At 40.8% G+C, this 17,864-nt stretch overlaps 3 protein-coding genes across 3 annotated transcripts; all 3 read right to left on the minus strand.

Annotated features, from left to right (window-relative positions):
- Positions 1-1,743: 1,743 nt before the first annotated feature.
- apoa2 (apolipoprotein A-II) lies at positions 1,744-4,273 on the minus strand. Its single transcript, XM_042106275.1, has 4 exons — positions 4,124-4,273; positions 3,745-3,789; positions 2,846-3,065; positions 1,744-2,217 (listed from the first exon to the last, which is right to left on the minus strand). The coding sequence occupies exons 2-4, from the start codon at positions 3,785-3,787 to the stop codon at positions 2,058-2,060; spliced, it is 423 nt and encodes a 140-aa protein (XP_041962209.1). The 5' UTR covers positions 3,788-3,789; positions 4,124-4,273; the 3' UTR covers positions 1,744-2,057.
- A 6,504-nt stretch (positions 4,274-10,777) lies between these two features.
- apoc4 (apolipoprotein C-IV) lies at positions 10,778-11,852 on the minus strand. The gene is made up of 3 exons (XM_042106283.1): positions 11,653-11,852; positions 11,393-11,468; positions 10,778-11,129 (listed from the first exon to the last, which is right to left on the minus strand). Exons 1-3 carry the CDS (start codon positions 11,696-11,698, stop codon positions 10,961-10,963), a joined length of 291 nt encoding a protein of 96 aa, XP_041962217.1. The 5' UTR covers positions 11,699-11,852; the 3' UTR covers positions 10,778-10,960.
- Positions 11,853-13,536: 1,684 nt separating this feature from the next.
- On the minus strand, positions 13,537-15,084 carry apoc1 (apolipoprotein C-I). Its single transcript, XM_042106284.1, has 4 exons — positions 14,996-15,084; positions 14,256-14,322; positions 13,900-14,041; positions 13,537-13,622 (listed from the first exon to the last, which is right to left on the minus strand). The coding sequence occupies exons 2-4, from the start codon at positions 14,308-14,310 to the stop codon at positions 13,553-13,555; spliced, it is 267 nt and encodes an 88-aa protein (XP_041962218.1). The 5' UTR covers positions 14,311-14,322; positions 14,996-15,084; the 3' UTR covers positions 13,537-13,552.
- Positions 15,085-17,864: the final 2,780 nt, after the last annotated feature.

Here is a 17,864-nt window from a genome sequence, read left to right on the forward strand (position 1 = left end):
TACTATGCAGTTTTTTTAGCTTAATATGCAATTGTTTAGCTTAATGTACCTTCATTTAACAGCTTCAGAGTCATTGGAATGGTTATATGACTTCCCAACGATTTCTGAGTATCAAAAGCAGAATCCACAATGTCCATTTACCCACTCCCTTACATCCACAGATACAGAAAGCTGCTGTTGTTTGATGTTAACTTCCTGTAGCAAAAAGTATGCATGCCAAAACTTCTTGACACATTCTGAAATAATTAAAAATAGAAATGCAAGTGCATATTCAAAATGCTCTCCTTACAATTGTATGTGTATTTCAATTGATAAATTAGGCTCAATATTTGAAATAAATATCCTGTCACCTCAAAGCCCCCCTTGCAGCTTCCAGATGGCCCCTTGGGGGTCCTACCCCCATCCCAACACACATACAGTCTTATCATCACCCAGATTATAGAAAGTTATAATCATGGTGGGGTCGTGGGCAAAGTGCAAAGGTCACCCCTTATGTTTTATCACTGGGTAGTAAACGCATTTAATCAAAAGCACCCGACTCTGTCCCTCTCTTCCCACCCTGTCTCTTGGGCCTCGGGAGGGGTCCTCCAATCATGACCCATAGGATGATCAAATAGCAGCTGTGTAATCATGGTGGAGTCAAACGAGAGAAAGAAACCTGCAGAGAGACATACGACACAGCCAGCAGTCTGTGTATGGGGGTGGACGGGAGTATGTGTGTGTGTGTGTGTGTGTGTTTATATGTGTGTGTGTGTGTGTATGTGTGTGTTACAAAATGACAAGTGACAAAGCATGTATGTCCATGTCTAATTGTGTGTGCAGAATTTACTAATCCATGATAGAGACACTGCAAGTTCATCTGGGCAGGTCAAAAAACAGCTGTGACACACACACACACGCACTGACTCTAGCTTTATAACAAGCTTGATATTGCACACAGCTGTCAGGTGTGTGGTAAATGTAACTGGTTTTCTGACCTGTGGACCTTGTCCCTTCTGTTTCCCAAATCCCAATTCATGGGATGTGGTATCTAGGCCATTGGCTCCACCATTATTAAGGATTAGCATTCATGTCATTGGGTGCCATTTTCTTATCTTTACATAAGATGTTTTACTTCATTTGGACTTCAACTCTGATGTGAATGACCCAAATGTGCCACAGTGCACTTTATTTTCACTTTTGAACACTTGGAGTGGCATTGCCAGGTGTAACATGCAGGTTGATTTGTGGGCAAAAGAGCAGACATTTTTTTTAAATCTACATTGTGTAATTTTTTATTTTGAGTTGATTCTTAGCAAAAACCCATTTTTCTTTCAAAAATATGTGCTCATTCATGTGTAATTACTTCCACCAACAAATCAAAGTATTCTCGTAAGCGTAGAATCTGCCATTCAGGATATATACGACCGAGTCGCCCATATGGCCGCGGCCATGTTTCGGCCTCCATCTTTAGAATACATTAGCCAAAGAGGGAGAGGGCAAATGATGATCTCTGACTCTTCGTATGGTGATAGAAGACCACCACGTTAGCGTTATCTTAAACTACATCTTTTACAATATCGTCGAATATCGTTAGCACTGATAAGTTGCTCCCTGAATATAAGCCAAAATAATAAATCCATAACGACATTATTCCTCTTGCATGAAGTATATGAACTATAGTTTCACAGACTAAATTACTAAATGCAATTTACAATTATTTTTCTAAAATAACCTCATTACGAGAAGGAATACTCAATAAAGTAGTGTATGACATCTTTATTTTACTCAGGACAAACACACACACACACAGACTCCTGATGATATCCTTCTCATCCATTCCTGGTTAACAAATCCACAGTTATATACATGCACACAGTTTGTAATACTATATTGGTTTGCAATGCTAGAAAGAAATCGCTTGCATTTAGCACATTTTGTTTACATCTGTAATTATTGCGCTGCAGAGTGAGAATGGCGGTGTATTTTTTTCTCTCTATGTAACTCATACATCAGGTGAAATCAGCATGTCTACAGGCTTGCAGAGAGTTGGGGTTCGAAGTAATGGGAGAGCAGCTTTACTCGTCGGCAGGCAGCACAGCGTCCAGCACGGGCTTGAGGCCGTTGATGGCGTGGTCCAGGTAGGTGCCGATGTATGGGCGCAGGTACTCTCCGTACACTCCCAGGGCACCAGAGCGGGCTCTGTCAACAGCTGGGCCGAGCTCACCTGCCATGCCACTGGAGGAGAGAGAGAAAGATCGAGCCAACATTAGGTGAGGTCACACACACACACCATGGTTCTATTGGAAACGTGTAGGTCTGCTGTGTGTATATGACTGTTGTTTTTTTCTATGGAAGTGAAAAACAACAAAATAGACAAAAAAAATATTATAGAGATGAATAAACCTAAATGAAATTCAAACTGAGCTGAACAATTGTGAGTAAGGGTGTGGTCACAATAGGCAAGTCGGTGAAGGTATTTCTTAGTGGCTTGCAATAAAATAAACAAGTGACAAACAGTACATTTACCAGACACTGTTGTCCAAAGTGACTTACATATGTCAACTATATTACAAGGGATTAAATTATCTCCGGAGCAACTTCGGGTTAAGTGTATTGCTGTAAGGTACAACGGTGAAATCCAGAAATTTAACCCATAACTTTCAGGCTACTGCACACTAGCCCATCTCCTAAACCACTACACTCCCCACCCATGGTGGTAGCTTATTTAGCGATGACTGGACACATATTCCATTAGGCTTATCTACATTTTGAGTGGGAATCCCTTTATCTCAATTCTAGGCTCTATGAGTGCAGGAGAGTTATGTAAAAAAGCGGGACATTGTGTTGATGTCACAAGACTCACGTAATGACTTTGACGGCGTTCTGCATTTTGGGATCGGCCTGCAGGGACTCGATGTACTCCTTGATCATGGAGGCCTGGGGGTTGCCCTCGGCGATGGGGCCCGCGGCACCCTGGGCTTTCTTGTAGGCGTTCAGCAGGCGTTTGTAGAAGGTGGCCTTCAGCTCCTCATACTTGTCTACCAGCTCCTTGTCAGGCTCAGGGGCACACAGGCACATGGACACTGGGGGGGAGGAAGGAGTGAGAGAGAGAAAGATGGATGAAGAGGGGAAATGGGAAAGAGAAGAGAGAGAGAGAAGAGAAAAAATACTTTTAATAAGCAACTAGTTCACCAATAAAGAGTTAATTCACAAATCTTTCAACAAAGAATAAACTCTCATATGCACAAATGTAATTTGCTGCACTAGTATTGATAATGACTAGCAGGGAAGTGAGTAGAGGATTCACAAATGTGTTGGTAATGGTGTCGGAATGCGTTAATCTGAGTTTGATGCTGCCTAAATGTAGATGAAAGCTCATGGATGGGTGGTTGAGAGTTTGTTGAACTTTGAGGCCAGATAACCTTAGCTAAGTAGAGGTCAGACTCTGTGTGCTTCTGTATCTGAGTCTACCAGGACAAAGTTTTGTTAGTGATGCAAAGAAAGCTTTACCCAGGAGTATCAAATATAGTGCAACCACACTGATCAGACTTGGTTCACAGGACACAGCAAAAGGATCATAGAACTATAATTACAGAATGCCTAAGTATGACCATTTTGAAATATCCCTGCAAAAACTATGCATGAGATGCATTCAAAAATTGCAGGTCAAATAGTGGGCATGATTTAAGCATTAATTTGCCATCTGCCATCTTTGTACTCATTTAGTAATGAGGGATAACTATGCATGTCATGCAGGCTTACCTTGGAGTGCCACAATAAGGGCCAACACCAGTTTCGCAGACATGTCTAAAAGAAGAAAAAACAGACACCAAACAAAACAAATTTCTGGTTCATGCATAAAATATAACACAGGATTTGGCATAACAAAATCATGAACAGAATGCGTCTACTGCAGACTACATATATACTGCAAGGAATCTAAGTAAATGTGCAAACAGCATTTCCCATTTTAAAATAATATGGGTAAGTCATGTTTTAAAGACCCCATGAAGCCTTAGAAAGTCGACAGGCACTGAAGACCATTTCGAATTAACAGAAAGTGATGCACGTAAAGCTAAAGATCTATGCAGAGTCTAAATGTATAACCGAGCAGTACAGCTGTGCAGTAAGTGTACAGTACCTCCTTCTCTTTGGCTCTGAAGGTCCTGGAAGTGAACTGACAGCTTCTGAGTCCTGCTGAAGCCACAGTTATACTGTCGGCTAACGGCCCTGTCTGCTTGTCCAATCCAATGTCATCTGAGGACCTCTCACACACACACACACACACACACACACACACACACACACACACACACTCATACACACACACACACACACACACACACTCACACTCATGCACACAAACACACACACACACACACTCTGAGAATTGATGACCTCTGTATTCCTATAAGTGAAACTCTCTGGCAGTCTCACCCCCCACCACCCCTCTCTCTCCCCCCTTTCCATTTTTTATCTCTTACACACACACACACACATTCACACAAAGGCGCACGTGTGCGTGCACACACACACACCCACACATACACACACACACACACCAGATGCACAAGCAGCTGATGAACCCACTGTTCCTATGGGACAAACACTAACAGGCCGGTTTACTTTCACAAAGTCCATTTCGCCCACGGCATGAACTTACACCAGTCAAGCTAACAGCCCTGTGCAAATATACAGCTGTTACAGCTATCATGAACATGGTAATCACAGGGTGACAGAATTTTATCAATCACTCATTAGCTCTGTAGCCAAAAGCTAGTACTGCTAGTATTGCACAGCTGTACTATATATCCAATCACTCAATTCAGATTAATTTGAAAAAATGACTAATTTCTGTTGTGTGTTTATTTGAATTGCTTAAAGGACAATGCCACCGCAAAATGAACCTAGGGGTTAATAACACATGTGTACCGAGTTTGACTGTTCTCTGGGATATGTTTTCATGCTAATCGAATGTGACCAGTTTTATAGCAACCCGCTAATTAGCTTATAACGCTAGTCTTAGGGGCACAGAGTAAATTAAAAGCATCCAGTCATAGAACCTGCATATATTTGGTCACATGTCACATGACTCAATCCATTTCTTTATAACCAGTGTTGCTCAAATCTCATCTTTTACATACATTTGATCCTTGTTTTCATCCACATACTTCTCCAGTTTTGCCTCTTCCTCTCTATATCCATCTTCCTCTCTCATCCTCCTCTTCCGCTCCCAATCCCTCTTCCTCTCTCATCCCTCACTTCATCCTCCTCTTCCTCTCTATATCCATCTTCCTCTCTCATCCTCCTCCTCCTCCTCTCCCTATCCCTCTTCCTCTCTCATCCCTCTCTTCATCCTCCTCTTCCTCTCTATATCAATCTTCCTCTCTCATCCTCCTCTTCATCCTCCTCTTTCTCTCTCCCTTCCCCTCTACAGGATTCCCCTCTTATCCTCCTCTTATCCTCCTCCAAGTGCTTCGTCTTATTTGGCTGTTTTTTGGAGTTTTGACATAATGAGCCAAATTCTGCAAAAAGTGTGTGAGCAATAGACATAAACGTTAAGTGTCTTCACACCTGACAGTGTGTTTAATCAGTTGGTTCATGGGTAGCCTGGGTTTTCCCATGCTGCCTTACGCGCGATTTAATTCACGCTGCTAGGCAGCCTGGATTCTATGGATGGGCTATGTACAGACGCATTTGATAGACATTCGTAGCGCCCAATAAACGGCTCTGGTCATTTGTAAACCACGTTTCAAATACGAGAAAATTAATGTCTAGTTCCCAGACCCCATCTCAATGAGATGACGTCTGACGTTAGTTCAATTTTGGAAAATTGAAATTGCAAAGTTGTGACATTTTTGTGTCTAAAGTAGAGAAATGTGTTTAGTGGTTTACTAACTGTGGAATACTTTTGATTTTAGTGTTAAAGCAATAAAAAACACCTGTGTATGGGAAGCATACAGTAAGCATAGTATTTATAATATTGTATAGGAGAATTGCATTTGCTGCATGTTGCATTTAAGCACCCAGTTGTCAGCTTGCTCTGAATTTTAGCCAGACAATGGCTGTTTCATTCATGCACAGAGACAGGCTATTGAATGGTATGATGTTTGTACAAAGGTTCATGGATCTAGGCCGATGAACAGACTGATAGACTCACTGAACCTTTGCCTCTGGAGCATGGAACATGCCTGTTCAGCAATCTTTGGAGTCAGGCCATTTTTATTTGAGTTCACCCTCTCTCTCCTCTCTCTTTTCTCCCCCTCTCTCTTTCACTCTCTTCCTTTTCTATGTCATGTTCTTTACTTGCTGACTTATCATTCCCTCATTGGTTCCCTATCACCCTCTATTGTGTATCATACACCATAGATTGCATTCATTCAGGGAAGAACCATACAAATTTTGTCCAATTTGTACTTGCATGTGGTCAAACATTGGTCATTTACTGTAATACTTATGATTCATTTCTACTCAACTCTACTAAATTTTTGAATCCACATCAAAGGCAAACACATACATATAGTACGACAGAGTAAGAGCAGGCTGCACTGGGTGCACATCTGAAGCATTCCATACACGCAGTAAATGCTGCACCAATAAGCTTCCACAACAATCAATGGAACTGGCTACACTACACCTGAGAGCGCCGCAGACATTCAAAACATTAGACTAATCTTCTTAAACTATTTTTTATGCCTCGTGAATGGAAGGCTTCAGTTGCGTCCGACCTATCGGGTGTCTCTTGTGTGTCTCCTTCTGGTTCAACTTAGTGTTGTAGCTTCTCACAAACTACAAGCTCTGAAATGAGTTGTGTTCCACTGATATCCCAATCGCAAAAATATTGTTATGTGTCCTGCATTGCAGTTGTGGGGAGTAACTGCTTTATGAAAAAGTGTGTTGTATTGATGAGGTAAAATGAATACAATGCATTGTCACACACTGAATACCATTTATTTAATGTTATTATGCTGTTGGACTAAGGGCAAAAAGATAAGTTGAATTGATAATCTGTCATTTGGCAACCTAGTCACGCATACAGTGAGGCCTATCCCCAGAATATCAGCAGCAAACTCAGTCTCTGTCTCGCAAAACAGTCTCCAAATAAAACGCACATCGGCCTGTTGCCTATTCTGCCAGCTTGTGACAATATATCGTCCAAAATGCTTGATTGCATTGCATTCTCCACATTTTTAGCTAATTTTTCATGTACCACATCAGCATTTTTGTTCAGTGAATCTTTTGTAAATTGCTTTGATATTTTGGGGATAGGCTACAACATAGCCAATGTACGACTTTAGCCTTTTAATATATTTGCTGCATTAGATCAGTCTTTCTAGAACAGGCAAGGGCTTTCTAGCCTCACGTCAGCAGCGCTGCATCACCCATATAGCCTACATTAAAACAACCAGCGGATGGTGGGCGGGTGCGGTTTTGAAAATTGGTCAAAAAACTTTGGTGCTGATGGATGGCTGATGGATGATAAGTTTTGCTATGCAGTTATGGTTGAAATAATAGCCCATCAGCGCCATTGCTGTCAACATTGAGCTTTGAAAATAAGGGAGATTTCCCGGTTTTCTCAAGAGGAATACGGGAAAATGTCAACATTCGTCCCCCAACATTGGAAGGGTTGCAGCATTAGTCCGTTCCGCAATTGCAAGCTCGTGCATTGACCAGCTAAACAATACAACAAAGTAGCCAACTTTATTTACGCCTAACAACAGCCTATGTTAATTTGGTCAACTTTATACAGCCCTAACAAGGCTAAAGTTCTGTAATCGATGTCCCTGTGCAATGTCATTCTCTCTTCTGCGCAAACAAAATGTGTGCGTTCCAAGTAGCCAGTGCGTAATTCTTCTTCATAAAGTTGAACAAATGCATTTGGTTATTTTAGAGAAAAATATAAACAGCCTGTCATGCAGTTTATGGGCTACAGTGCAGAGTTGGGAAGTTATGGTAGGCCAACTTGGAGTGAATATACAAACGGAGAATTCTTTTTCTACTCGTATACTGTAGCTGAGTAGCCTGGTAGGCCGATACACACAGTGCGTGCAGCCGTACACTATGCAGGTGCCACTGAATCGTGCTCTCACGACAACCACGCTGTCATCTCACTGTCCCCTTCAAGCAAGCAAAACGATGCTTTGAAAACATCTGATTCGCTGGAAGGGCAAGGGGGTAGCAACAGGACAACAGTACAGAGACTGACAAGTCCGATGGTAGAGCTAATGTTATGAGATTGTTAAAATACGGGATATTTACGGGAAAATATTAAAACGGGAAGACAGCGGGAAAAAAGTTAAAATACGTGAGAAACCCGGAAAAAACGGGAGGGTTGACAGCTATGATCAGCGCATCTCTAGTGTGTGTGCCTCTCTCTCGCTCAGAGGGGAGGGAGAGGCTGAGGGTCGATCCAGCATGGATTCTAAACTCTGTGGTGGATAGGATCTACAATTAGGTGTTAACAATACTACTACGCTAGGTCGAAGTACTCCCAAGTGCTATTGCGCCACACATTGTAGTTCTCCGGTTTATTCGCTTGGAAAATCGCCACGTTTCATGTTGCGTGGCCGTAGCATTTCTATCAACTACTCGTGCAACTGTATTTAAGTCGGGAAAACGTGGATGTTTTTGATTACTTCTACGCTTAGTTACCGTCAAAGCCCGCTAGCATAGCAACATGCTAACACAGTCCAGCCGCGCACCAGAGCGTTTGAGTGCACATACCGACACGGGAGAGGTATGACTCAACTCGTGAAAGTTAAGGTAAGAACATATATTACTACTGACATTGGGTGGCGTGTTCCTTTAAGCTAAAAAACTTGCATAGTGTACCTTTAAGTACAGCCACAGATTTTCTATACATTCTTAAAACGAATATGTTGAAAACAACACAAGCTGCGTTGTTTCGAACACATCTCTGTGTCCAGATAGGGACAACACAGTTTGTGTTATTTCCAACACATTCGTTTTAACAGTGTAGGATTGAGGTCTGGGCTTTGACTTGGTCATTCCAAAACATTGACCTTGTTGTCTTTAAACCATTTCTGTGTTTTTACTGTAGCTTCTCTTGCAGACTGAATCAGATTGTCCTCCAGGATTTCCATATATTTTGCTGAATTCATTTTTACTTTTACCTTTACAAGCCTTCCAGGGCCTGCTGTCGAGAAGTATCCCCACAATATGATTCTACCACCACCACGCTTTAATCCCTGAGATCGTGCATTTTTAGTGATGTGCAGTGTTTGGTGTCGGCCAAAAATGATGGCCAAAAAGCTCAATTTTGGTCTCATCAGACCAACGAACCTTCTTCCATTTGACTTTGGAGTCTCCCACATGTCTATGGGTGACTTTTAGATTTTAGCTTTCCCACTCACCCATAGCCGTGGCCTACTGGTTAGTGCTTTGGACTTGTGACCAGAAGGTTGCCGGTTCGAACCCCGACCAGTAGGCACGCTGAAGTGCCCTTGAGCAAGGCACCTAACCCCTCACTGCTCCCCGAGCGCCGCTGTTGTTGCAGGCAGCTCACTGCACCGGGATTAGTGTGTGCTTCACCTCACTGTGTGTTTACTGTGTGCTGAGTGTGTTTCACTAATTCAAGGATTCGGATAAATGCAGAGACCAAATTTCCCTCTCAGGATCAAAAGAGTATATATACTTATATACTAGAGCTTTGACTGGTGAAGTATTCGGGCAAAAACTGCTGTATGCATAGTTTCAACCATCTCAGCTGCTGAAGCTTTTAACTTCTTTAAGGTTGTCACATGCAGGTGCCTCGGTGGCCTCCCCCACCATTATTCTTCTTGAATAGTCGATCAGTTTGTGACGGCCTGTTCTGTTCTAGGCAGATTTGCACATTAGCCATATTCCTTACATTCCTTAATGATGTATTTCACTGTACTCCAGGGGATGTTCAGTGACATGAAAAATGTTTGTGTCCATGCCCTCACTTATGCTTGTCAATAAACTTTTCTTTGAGTTGTTTGGAGTGTTCTTTTGTCTTCATGGTGGAATTATAGCCAGGAATACTGATTGACCAGTGACTGGACCTACTAGACGGTGGTGTCTTTATTTTTCTAGGCCTATACTATACACATTCCCTGAACTCAGGTGATCTCCATTTCACTAACTGTGAGACTATTAGCACCAATTGGCTGGACCGCTGTTAATTTAGGTCAGTCGCTTATTAAAGCAGTCACTTATATTGCATTATATATTTTTAATTAATTAACATTACTTTGTAGAAATGTGCTTTCACTTTCATTAAAGAGGGGATTTGTGTTCATTATTGTTATGGCCAAATTCATCTGACATCTTACGAACATGTCAACAAAGTTAAAAATTTGATTTTCACCGGAGGTGGTCCTTAACCATGACTCTCTCTGGTAGGTGGATCAAGAGTGATGGCCATCTCGCTGCCCCTCTCATCCTGCCTTCCAACTCATCGTCCCCCTTTGGCCCCTTGCACCCACCCTAGATAGCAGATTCCACACAGACTGTGCGGGATGTCCCTGGAAGCTGTCCTCTCAGGGGAAAAATATAAACACTTCTGCCACTCTTTGTCTTTACAGCAAGTGACCAGGTGCTTGACCAGGTCTTGAGTAAACACTCTGCTTGTTATATCAGTGTGATTGCATGCACGCACACACACACAAACACAGACACACACACACACAAAAACAAATACAGATTTATGTGTGTTTGTGTGTGTATGTGTAGGTGTGTGTGTATGTTTGTGCAATGTTGTGATCTAAACAGCACTGGCAAATCATTCACACACACACACACACACACAGTCTTGTTTTTAATCAACATATTTATTATTCCCATTGCAGTCCCACTTCGCCACATCAAATCACAAGCTTAATATTAAGTGAAGGCCACAGAGTAATTTTTATGCAAGATGATGGATAACAACAGATACAACAAAAATGTGTAGCAGAAGAGCTGATGACTTTGGGCCTGTGGGCATGAGACCTAGCTAGCCTGTCCATGGCACTCTGGCCTTGACTCTGCTCCAGACGGAGGTGTAGTTGAACGAGGGCCAGGTGAGGTAAGGGTCCACTCGCTCCTTCACATGGTCATCATAGTACATTGTAGCTATGCCCCACACCAGCTCGCCAACGTTCTTCACATTCTCTACGGCTGACCTGCAGGAAATGAAGAATGCACAGAAATATCACCATGTATGTGAATGAACAGACATAATCAACATGTATGATAGACACAAACTACATACTGTCTTCATCCGATAAATATATATATATCAACATATTTATTATTCCCATTCCAGTCCCACCATATATATATACACATACAAGCAATATGGATTTTTTCAGTTCACATGCACACACACGATCACTCACTCACTCACACACACAAACACACACACACACACACAGAGACAGCGTACCGGTATGCCTCTTTAGTGCGTTGTATAACTCCTGGAGTTGGGGGACCAGGAGGGGTCGATTCCATCAGTGTACATGCTGTGACCCGCAGGAGGAAGGACACATGCAAAAGTATAGATAACAAAGAAAAACAAAGAAAAGTGTACCGAATTGGACAACTTTGTGTCACAAACTCCAGGCTGCCTTCAATACATTTCTGTTAGAGATATAAGGTGAATTTATGAAAATGTGACCAACAGAATTCCACAGAACAAGCACTTACCTGGCAACATGCAGATGAGGGCAAGCAATGCCAAATTCTTTAACATGATTCCTAAAAAAAATCTACTTTTTTCTTTAAATATATTTGATCCTAATCGCCGATGTAGACAATTTGATTTATCAGCTGAGAAGAATTCAGAGCTTCATATCTCCATGTGCACTTTTTCACGCCAGTCTGCCAGGATGATTTTGCGATGACTGGTAGGACAGGATAAAGTTTGATTTGGCTCAACGATTGGGTCGTGAACCAAGTGGGTGAAAGGTTTTGATTCTGTTGATGGTCAATCAGAAACTCAGAGAAGGAAAATATCAGTCTGCAGAATTTCAAGAAAGAATTTAATTCAGAGAGAGATATGTGTTCATGAGTGTGTTGGGTCATTTCTTATTCAAAATATGTTGTGTACAAATATCCGAAACACAAAATGTCATTTTTTGTTCCTGACAAGAATTGAACAGGTTATGCTTATAATTTTAGCGCATCGTTTTTCTTTGATACAAGACAACCAGTCTGCGCATCTCTGATAAGAATCTTTGACAGCAAAATATAAAGCTATGTTAAAATGTCAAGACAGCGCAGCTGTCACCACATGTGTGGAGTAATGTCCTTGCTTCTCTTTGTTATTTTTGGCACACATCCTGCTATCATCCTCCATATTGTCTGGAAAGGGGGAGAAGTCTTTACCACAGGGCACAGACTCAGCTGATTCCAACCAAACAGATTTGCACAGAACATTCAAAGAGAATAAAATCTCATTATTCATTTATTTTTCTCTTTCTGTCATAAATTACCTATTTGTGCATGTTAACAGATTACAACTTCTATACTCTCCAAGGTCAGCCAAAAAAGCATATTTTTATTTCAATTGTTTTTCCTCAGTGGAGACCTCAAATATGGTTGGATGGTAGGATAGCAAAACACATATTTTATGAGTTTCCATACAGTGGTAATGTTCTCTAATGTTCTCTAATTTTCCCACTACTGGACTTGCAAGAACAACAAATAAAGTTTTGTGTGCCTTTATCACACCACACATCCAGGAGAGGGGTGGGAGAAAATCTACCCAATCACACCCCTGAATGAAACTATTCTGCATTTCAATCTATAGTTCCAAGTAGAACAGTGCAGTGATCATTAATAGAAGATAAACAATCACTGCAGCCAGCTGTTGTGAAAGACAAAAACTGTGTCACGTTGACAGTTTGTTATTGACGTTCACCATTCAATTAAATGATGCAACCATGAATAAATCACATAAAATCCTATCAAATCCAGTTACCAACACAAATTTATAAAGGATTTAATCCCATAAAATATGTGCTTGGCATCAGTCTTTTTTTTTATCTTAATGTCTTAATCAGAGAACGTTTAATAAAAGGTTACTGTACCTGCCCTTATCTGCAGGTATTATACAACCTTGCAGCATTTACTGCTAACTAAATTACTACTTCATCACAACAGTATATTTGTCCTTGTGTTTTACATGGCCCTATATGCCTCACCACATATTTAAGGATTGTTATTTTGGATATCACAGTATGACAATGTATTAATTCACAGTGTGACAATATATTGATTCAAAAAATCATATTTTCAATATTTCAAATGGACAAGAAAGGGACAGACATCAATGTCACATTATATTCACATTTTATTGTTTTCAACAGCTTTAAAAAACATTTGCATAATTAGGCATTGTACTTTAAAAGTGATTGTGTGCATTCAATCCATTGAGTAAAAAACACTATGGATTAGCACAGAAACGCTACATTTTGTAACAAGATTGTTTTATGTTTGGCATGGTGGCAAATGGTTAAAGATGTCCATCTTGCACAGGGGGTCAGATAATCTTGCGGTCCAAAGCAGAGCAGCTGAGAAACGTTTTTCTTTATGGGGTAGGCCCTTAGTTCTGATTGGGGAAGGTCTCTTCCATCTTCGCCTTGATCTTCTCAAACTGCTCAGTGAAGAAGTTCCTATTGGCAAACACACAAAAAGCAGTGTTGAGGCATGTTCTTTTTTTGTGATTTACACGTTCTATGTTGACTATGAATTGTACACATTATGCAGTATGTTTCTTATATAAACAGGAAAGATATTAAAGTCCTGTAGGGAGGTCCCAGGCTATTTACTAAGACAACGAAAGCTACAGATAAAAACGTTCAAAATGCTACAGTACCTACAGAAGCCTGCACCACTGTATACAAGGCTGTCAGGCTACGCATACGGGTTGAGACCCGGTGGGTGGCTTACTTGGTCTTGGTGGCAAATTCGCTGGTGTGGAACTGCTCCAGGGCGGTCTTGGTCTTCTCAGTAATGTCGTCCGTCAGAGTCTGCATCTGCTGCTGGAACTGGGTAAAGCGCTGCTCGATCGTTGCTTCAGCCTCCTGGGCATCTGTGTGTGCGATAACATAATGTTGATCAGAGAGAAAGACATGATGTGAAATCATGAGCTGTGTCTATAGAATTATAGACGTATGCGCAAATGTTTACTCAAATAATGATGCATAAGATTTATTTTTATTTCATTAAGTTATTATTCATTTATTTTTGGAATAGGCTAAGAAGGTGAAAACGAACACAGTTATGGGCAGAAACAGTTAGCTTACCAGAGTGTGCAGCCAGCACAAGGACCAGCACGGAAATGGCGACAAGCAGTCTCATTTTTAGATTTGGCTGCAAACAGAGAACAAATGAAACATGTCTTTTATTTACGATTCAGTTGACTCCATGCCTGATGTCTTTAGAGGAATGTCAAACCACATTTTGACTTGTTGCTTAATAATGTATTTTGTCAAGTCTTCACTGCAATTAAACACATAGCTACACTGCCTCCATCAGCACCTGCTCAGTTGGACAGCTCCCCCAATTGAGACACGGCATTTACAATATCCTAATTAGTTAAGACGGAGAGGAATTCAGAAAAAAGTAATGACAGGCCAACGACTAGAGACCAGAATAAGCCTAAAATATTAATAATTATGTCGCAATATGTCAACAACAACAGACTAGAAACATTCAAAAGTGTTTTTATAATAACAGACTTCCATGAAAAACACGGCAGACTGATGCAACACTAATCGCAATTTATTTTTCTGGAGAATAATATACTGTAACAAGCAAAAGCCTACCCATTATTCTGATGACGCCTTAACTTGCCACACATTGTCATAATTGTTGACAATTGTTGAAATATGTAATATTTAAACTATGCCTTATTTCGTCACGATAGTCACTATAAATAAAAATATAGCCCTATTTTGTAGCTAGATCTGCATCAAATATTTGTCATAACAGGCTGTAACCAATCGAAAATCGCAGCTAAGTAACGGGTAAATCCTTGTCTCACCTGTTGTTCCTCAGAGCGCTGACCGGAGAGACTGAATTCTGGGAGTGAAGACTGCCTGTTTGGCCTGTCCCTAAATACTTCTCTGACACGCTGACGCAACCATTGACAACACCTCTGACCTATAGATACATCGACTTGCTATCAAAACGATTCATGTACATGTTTAATTCACTTTGAAAAATGCGTGACTCGACCAGAGTCTGTCAGGTCTTGTTTTAACCTCAGGGAAATTACTCTCTGTTTTCATTTTCAACGGCAAGCGGCTCAAGAGTTTCCATTTCAGTATTTCTTTTTAATAAACCCGATTTCATTTTAAATACACACAAACTAAGCTAAGTAGGTCATGATAACACGGTTCCTTCAGACAGCAATCACAGATAACCCCATGGGTCAGTTTTTCGATTTTGTAGCCTACTTGAGCATTGATGCAGTTTATATTCTAAAGTCCAACTTTGGTCACTGCTCAGATAAGACTCTAAACTTGCTTGTCAGACAAACTTCAGCAGACTACTTCTGCCAATAGCCTACACTTAATGTAGACAACGTGACAGTGCTGCTTTTTCCATTATGAGATTGCTATCTTTACAGCATAATAAGTGTCATACATAATGCGTTCTTTACTTTTGTTCCTATAAGGGACAGTGTGGGACAAGGCTTATAGAGCCGAGCAAAAAGTTGTAGGTTAGGTCACTAAGATGCTGTCAGTAACTGATGTTTTCTTTATCGGCCCATATGAAAAAATATTAGACTAACTTAGGCTAGATTTATTTGACCTCAAGAAATGTTCTGATGTGATGTGTTTACAAAAGACAGTGTGCAAATGTTGCTGCATTCTTCTACCATTCTTCTACTTTTTTTTTTATTATTTTAAACAAATGGGTACAAACAAGATCTACCCCACCTATGTTAAAGGGGCATTGCCACCCTTATATCTGCAGTCTGAATTAGAATAGAATTGAATTGGGGCTTAGCCGCTTGGGTTGTAGGTCATTTGTGTGCATAGAGACAGATTCTCATCACACCTTAAAAGGGCTTCAATGAATTGATATTAACAGGGACAGTTTTCAGTTATTAACAGTTTTCACTCTCACAATATTGCTGATTATACTGCTAATTATAGCATCAGTCTGCGGGAACTGATATTGTAGTCCTTTAAGGCTATAGGCTATTTTCAGTGTGATTGTAGGCTACTATTAAGGTCTTTGGTTTATTGTAAGGGCCCTCTATTATGCTAGGCTATAGTTTTGAAGACAGTATGGCTACCCATATCTATTATGCTAGGCTATAGTTTTGAAGACAGTATGGCTACCCATATCTGGAAAAGTATGATGTGCTCGTACTTGCATAACTTATGTCAGCCTTTAGGTCAAGGAAAAATATTTTATGTCGCATGATTGTTGCATTCATGTCACCTGAAACATGATGGTTGAAATATATATTCAAAAGCACAATTGATCTGTGCATGCCATGATCATCTTTTGATCCTTTGATATGGAAATCAAGTTTATTATTTTGGGCTGCTATTTCATTAGAATTTCAGCCCAAAGCTGGATTCCATGTAGAAATGTGCTGCAATTTCAAAACGGGAACGGCTAAGGCTACTGTACAGAAGAATGCTTCATATCGTTGTGTCCGGTAAGGTCTGCTGTTTATTCTGATAGCCTATATGGTTTAACATGTGTTGATTTCGTGAGATATACCACCGAGAGTAACGGGGGGAGATGGACGAAGCGCTGTGGTGTGAATGGAAATATGATGACATTTCATGTATGTCAAACGTTAATTTTCATGTGAACCATTTATCACAGCGCTTTATCAAGCGCCGCTCTCTTGTGTGACATCTGTGTGATTTATGTGAGATAAGTACTCCGTGAGCAATTCAAATCAGAATAATGGATGTGAATTTGGACACATATATTATTACTATATATTTTTAGGGGGGCTTTTCTATATTAAAATAAAGACATATCAAATAAATATATTTTGTTTGGCTTATTACTTTAAACTGTGCCTTTTGTATTTGACCTTGACTCTGAACACCACCTTCTTCTTATTAGGGTTGCCACATTTGATTTGTGAAAATCCGGGACACAATATATATTATAAATGATAAAGGTAGAAATATTAAGAAATACTGCTAATTGTATGCTGTTGTACTTAGGCTGTATGGTGCATTGTCACTTTAAGGTCGCTCAGTCTAAGCTTTCTCATAAAGCCCTTTCATCAGCTCTTGTAAAATAAGGCTAATCCATAAACTCTAGCCTTGTTTGTTTGTGCCACATTGATAACACAATATTAAGTTGTTACATGCAGTTATAAGTTTCATATATTAAGGTGGTGTTTAGATGACAACGAAAACGAAATATTATTAATTATCCGGGACAGTCACTCAAAAAAGAGAACAATTCCGGGAAATGCAGTGCATGTGGCAACCCTACCTCTTATAGATGGGCCAGCATGGATCTCCTCCGACCACAGTTTGAACCTGAGTAACCCCCCATTGTGTTCTGGGAATCGGGCCCAGCACTGTGCGGGTTCAGGCATGCATGATTGCTGCTATCTGCACAGGCAAAGCACCCTGCTCCTGTCCTCATATCAACGAGACGCAGTACAGCAGGTCCTGAGGGCCTGTCTATCTATCTATTGTTATGCAAGTCTGACACAGGTGAAGACGAGCTGCGCTGTCTCTGAATGGCACCGAGGAGATGCGGGGATTGGGGGGTAAACGACCAGCCATCTCACTGTACAGCAGTGTGCTGACAGCACATACAGACAGATGACCAGGCCACTCAAGGTCCAGCAGTGTCGGGAAGGGTGGCATGGCCTCCTTCCTCTTTCGTGTGTTTATTATTGGCCTTTGCAAGTCAGT

Source organism: Alosa sapidissima, chromosome 10 (assembly GCF_018492685.1).
Source record: "Alosa sapidissima isolate fAloSap1 chromosome 10, fAloSap1.pri, whole genome shotgun sequence".
Taxonomy (NCBI): Eukaryota; Metazoa; Chordata; class Actinopteri; order Clupeiformes; family Clupeidae; genus Alosa; species Alosa sapidissima.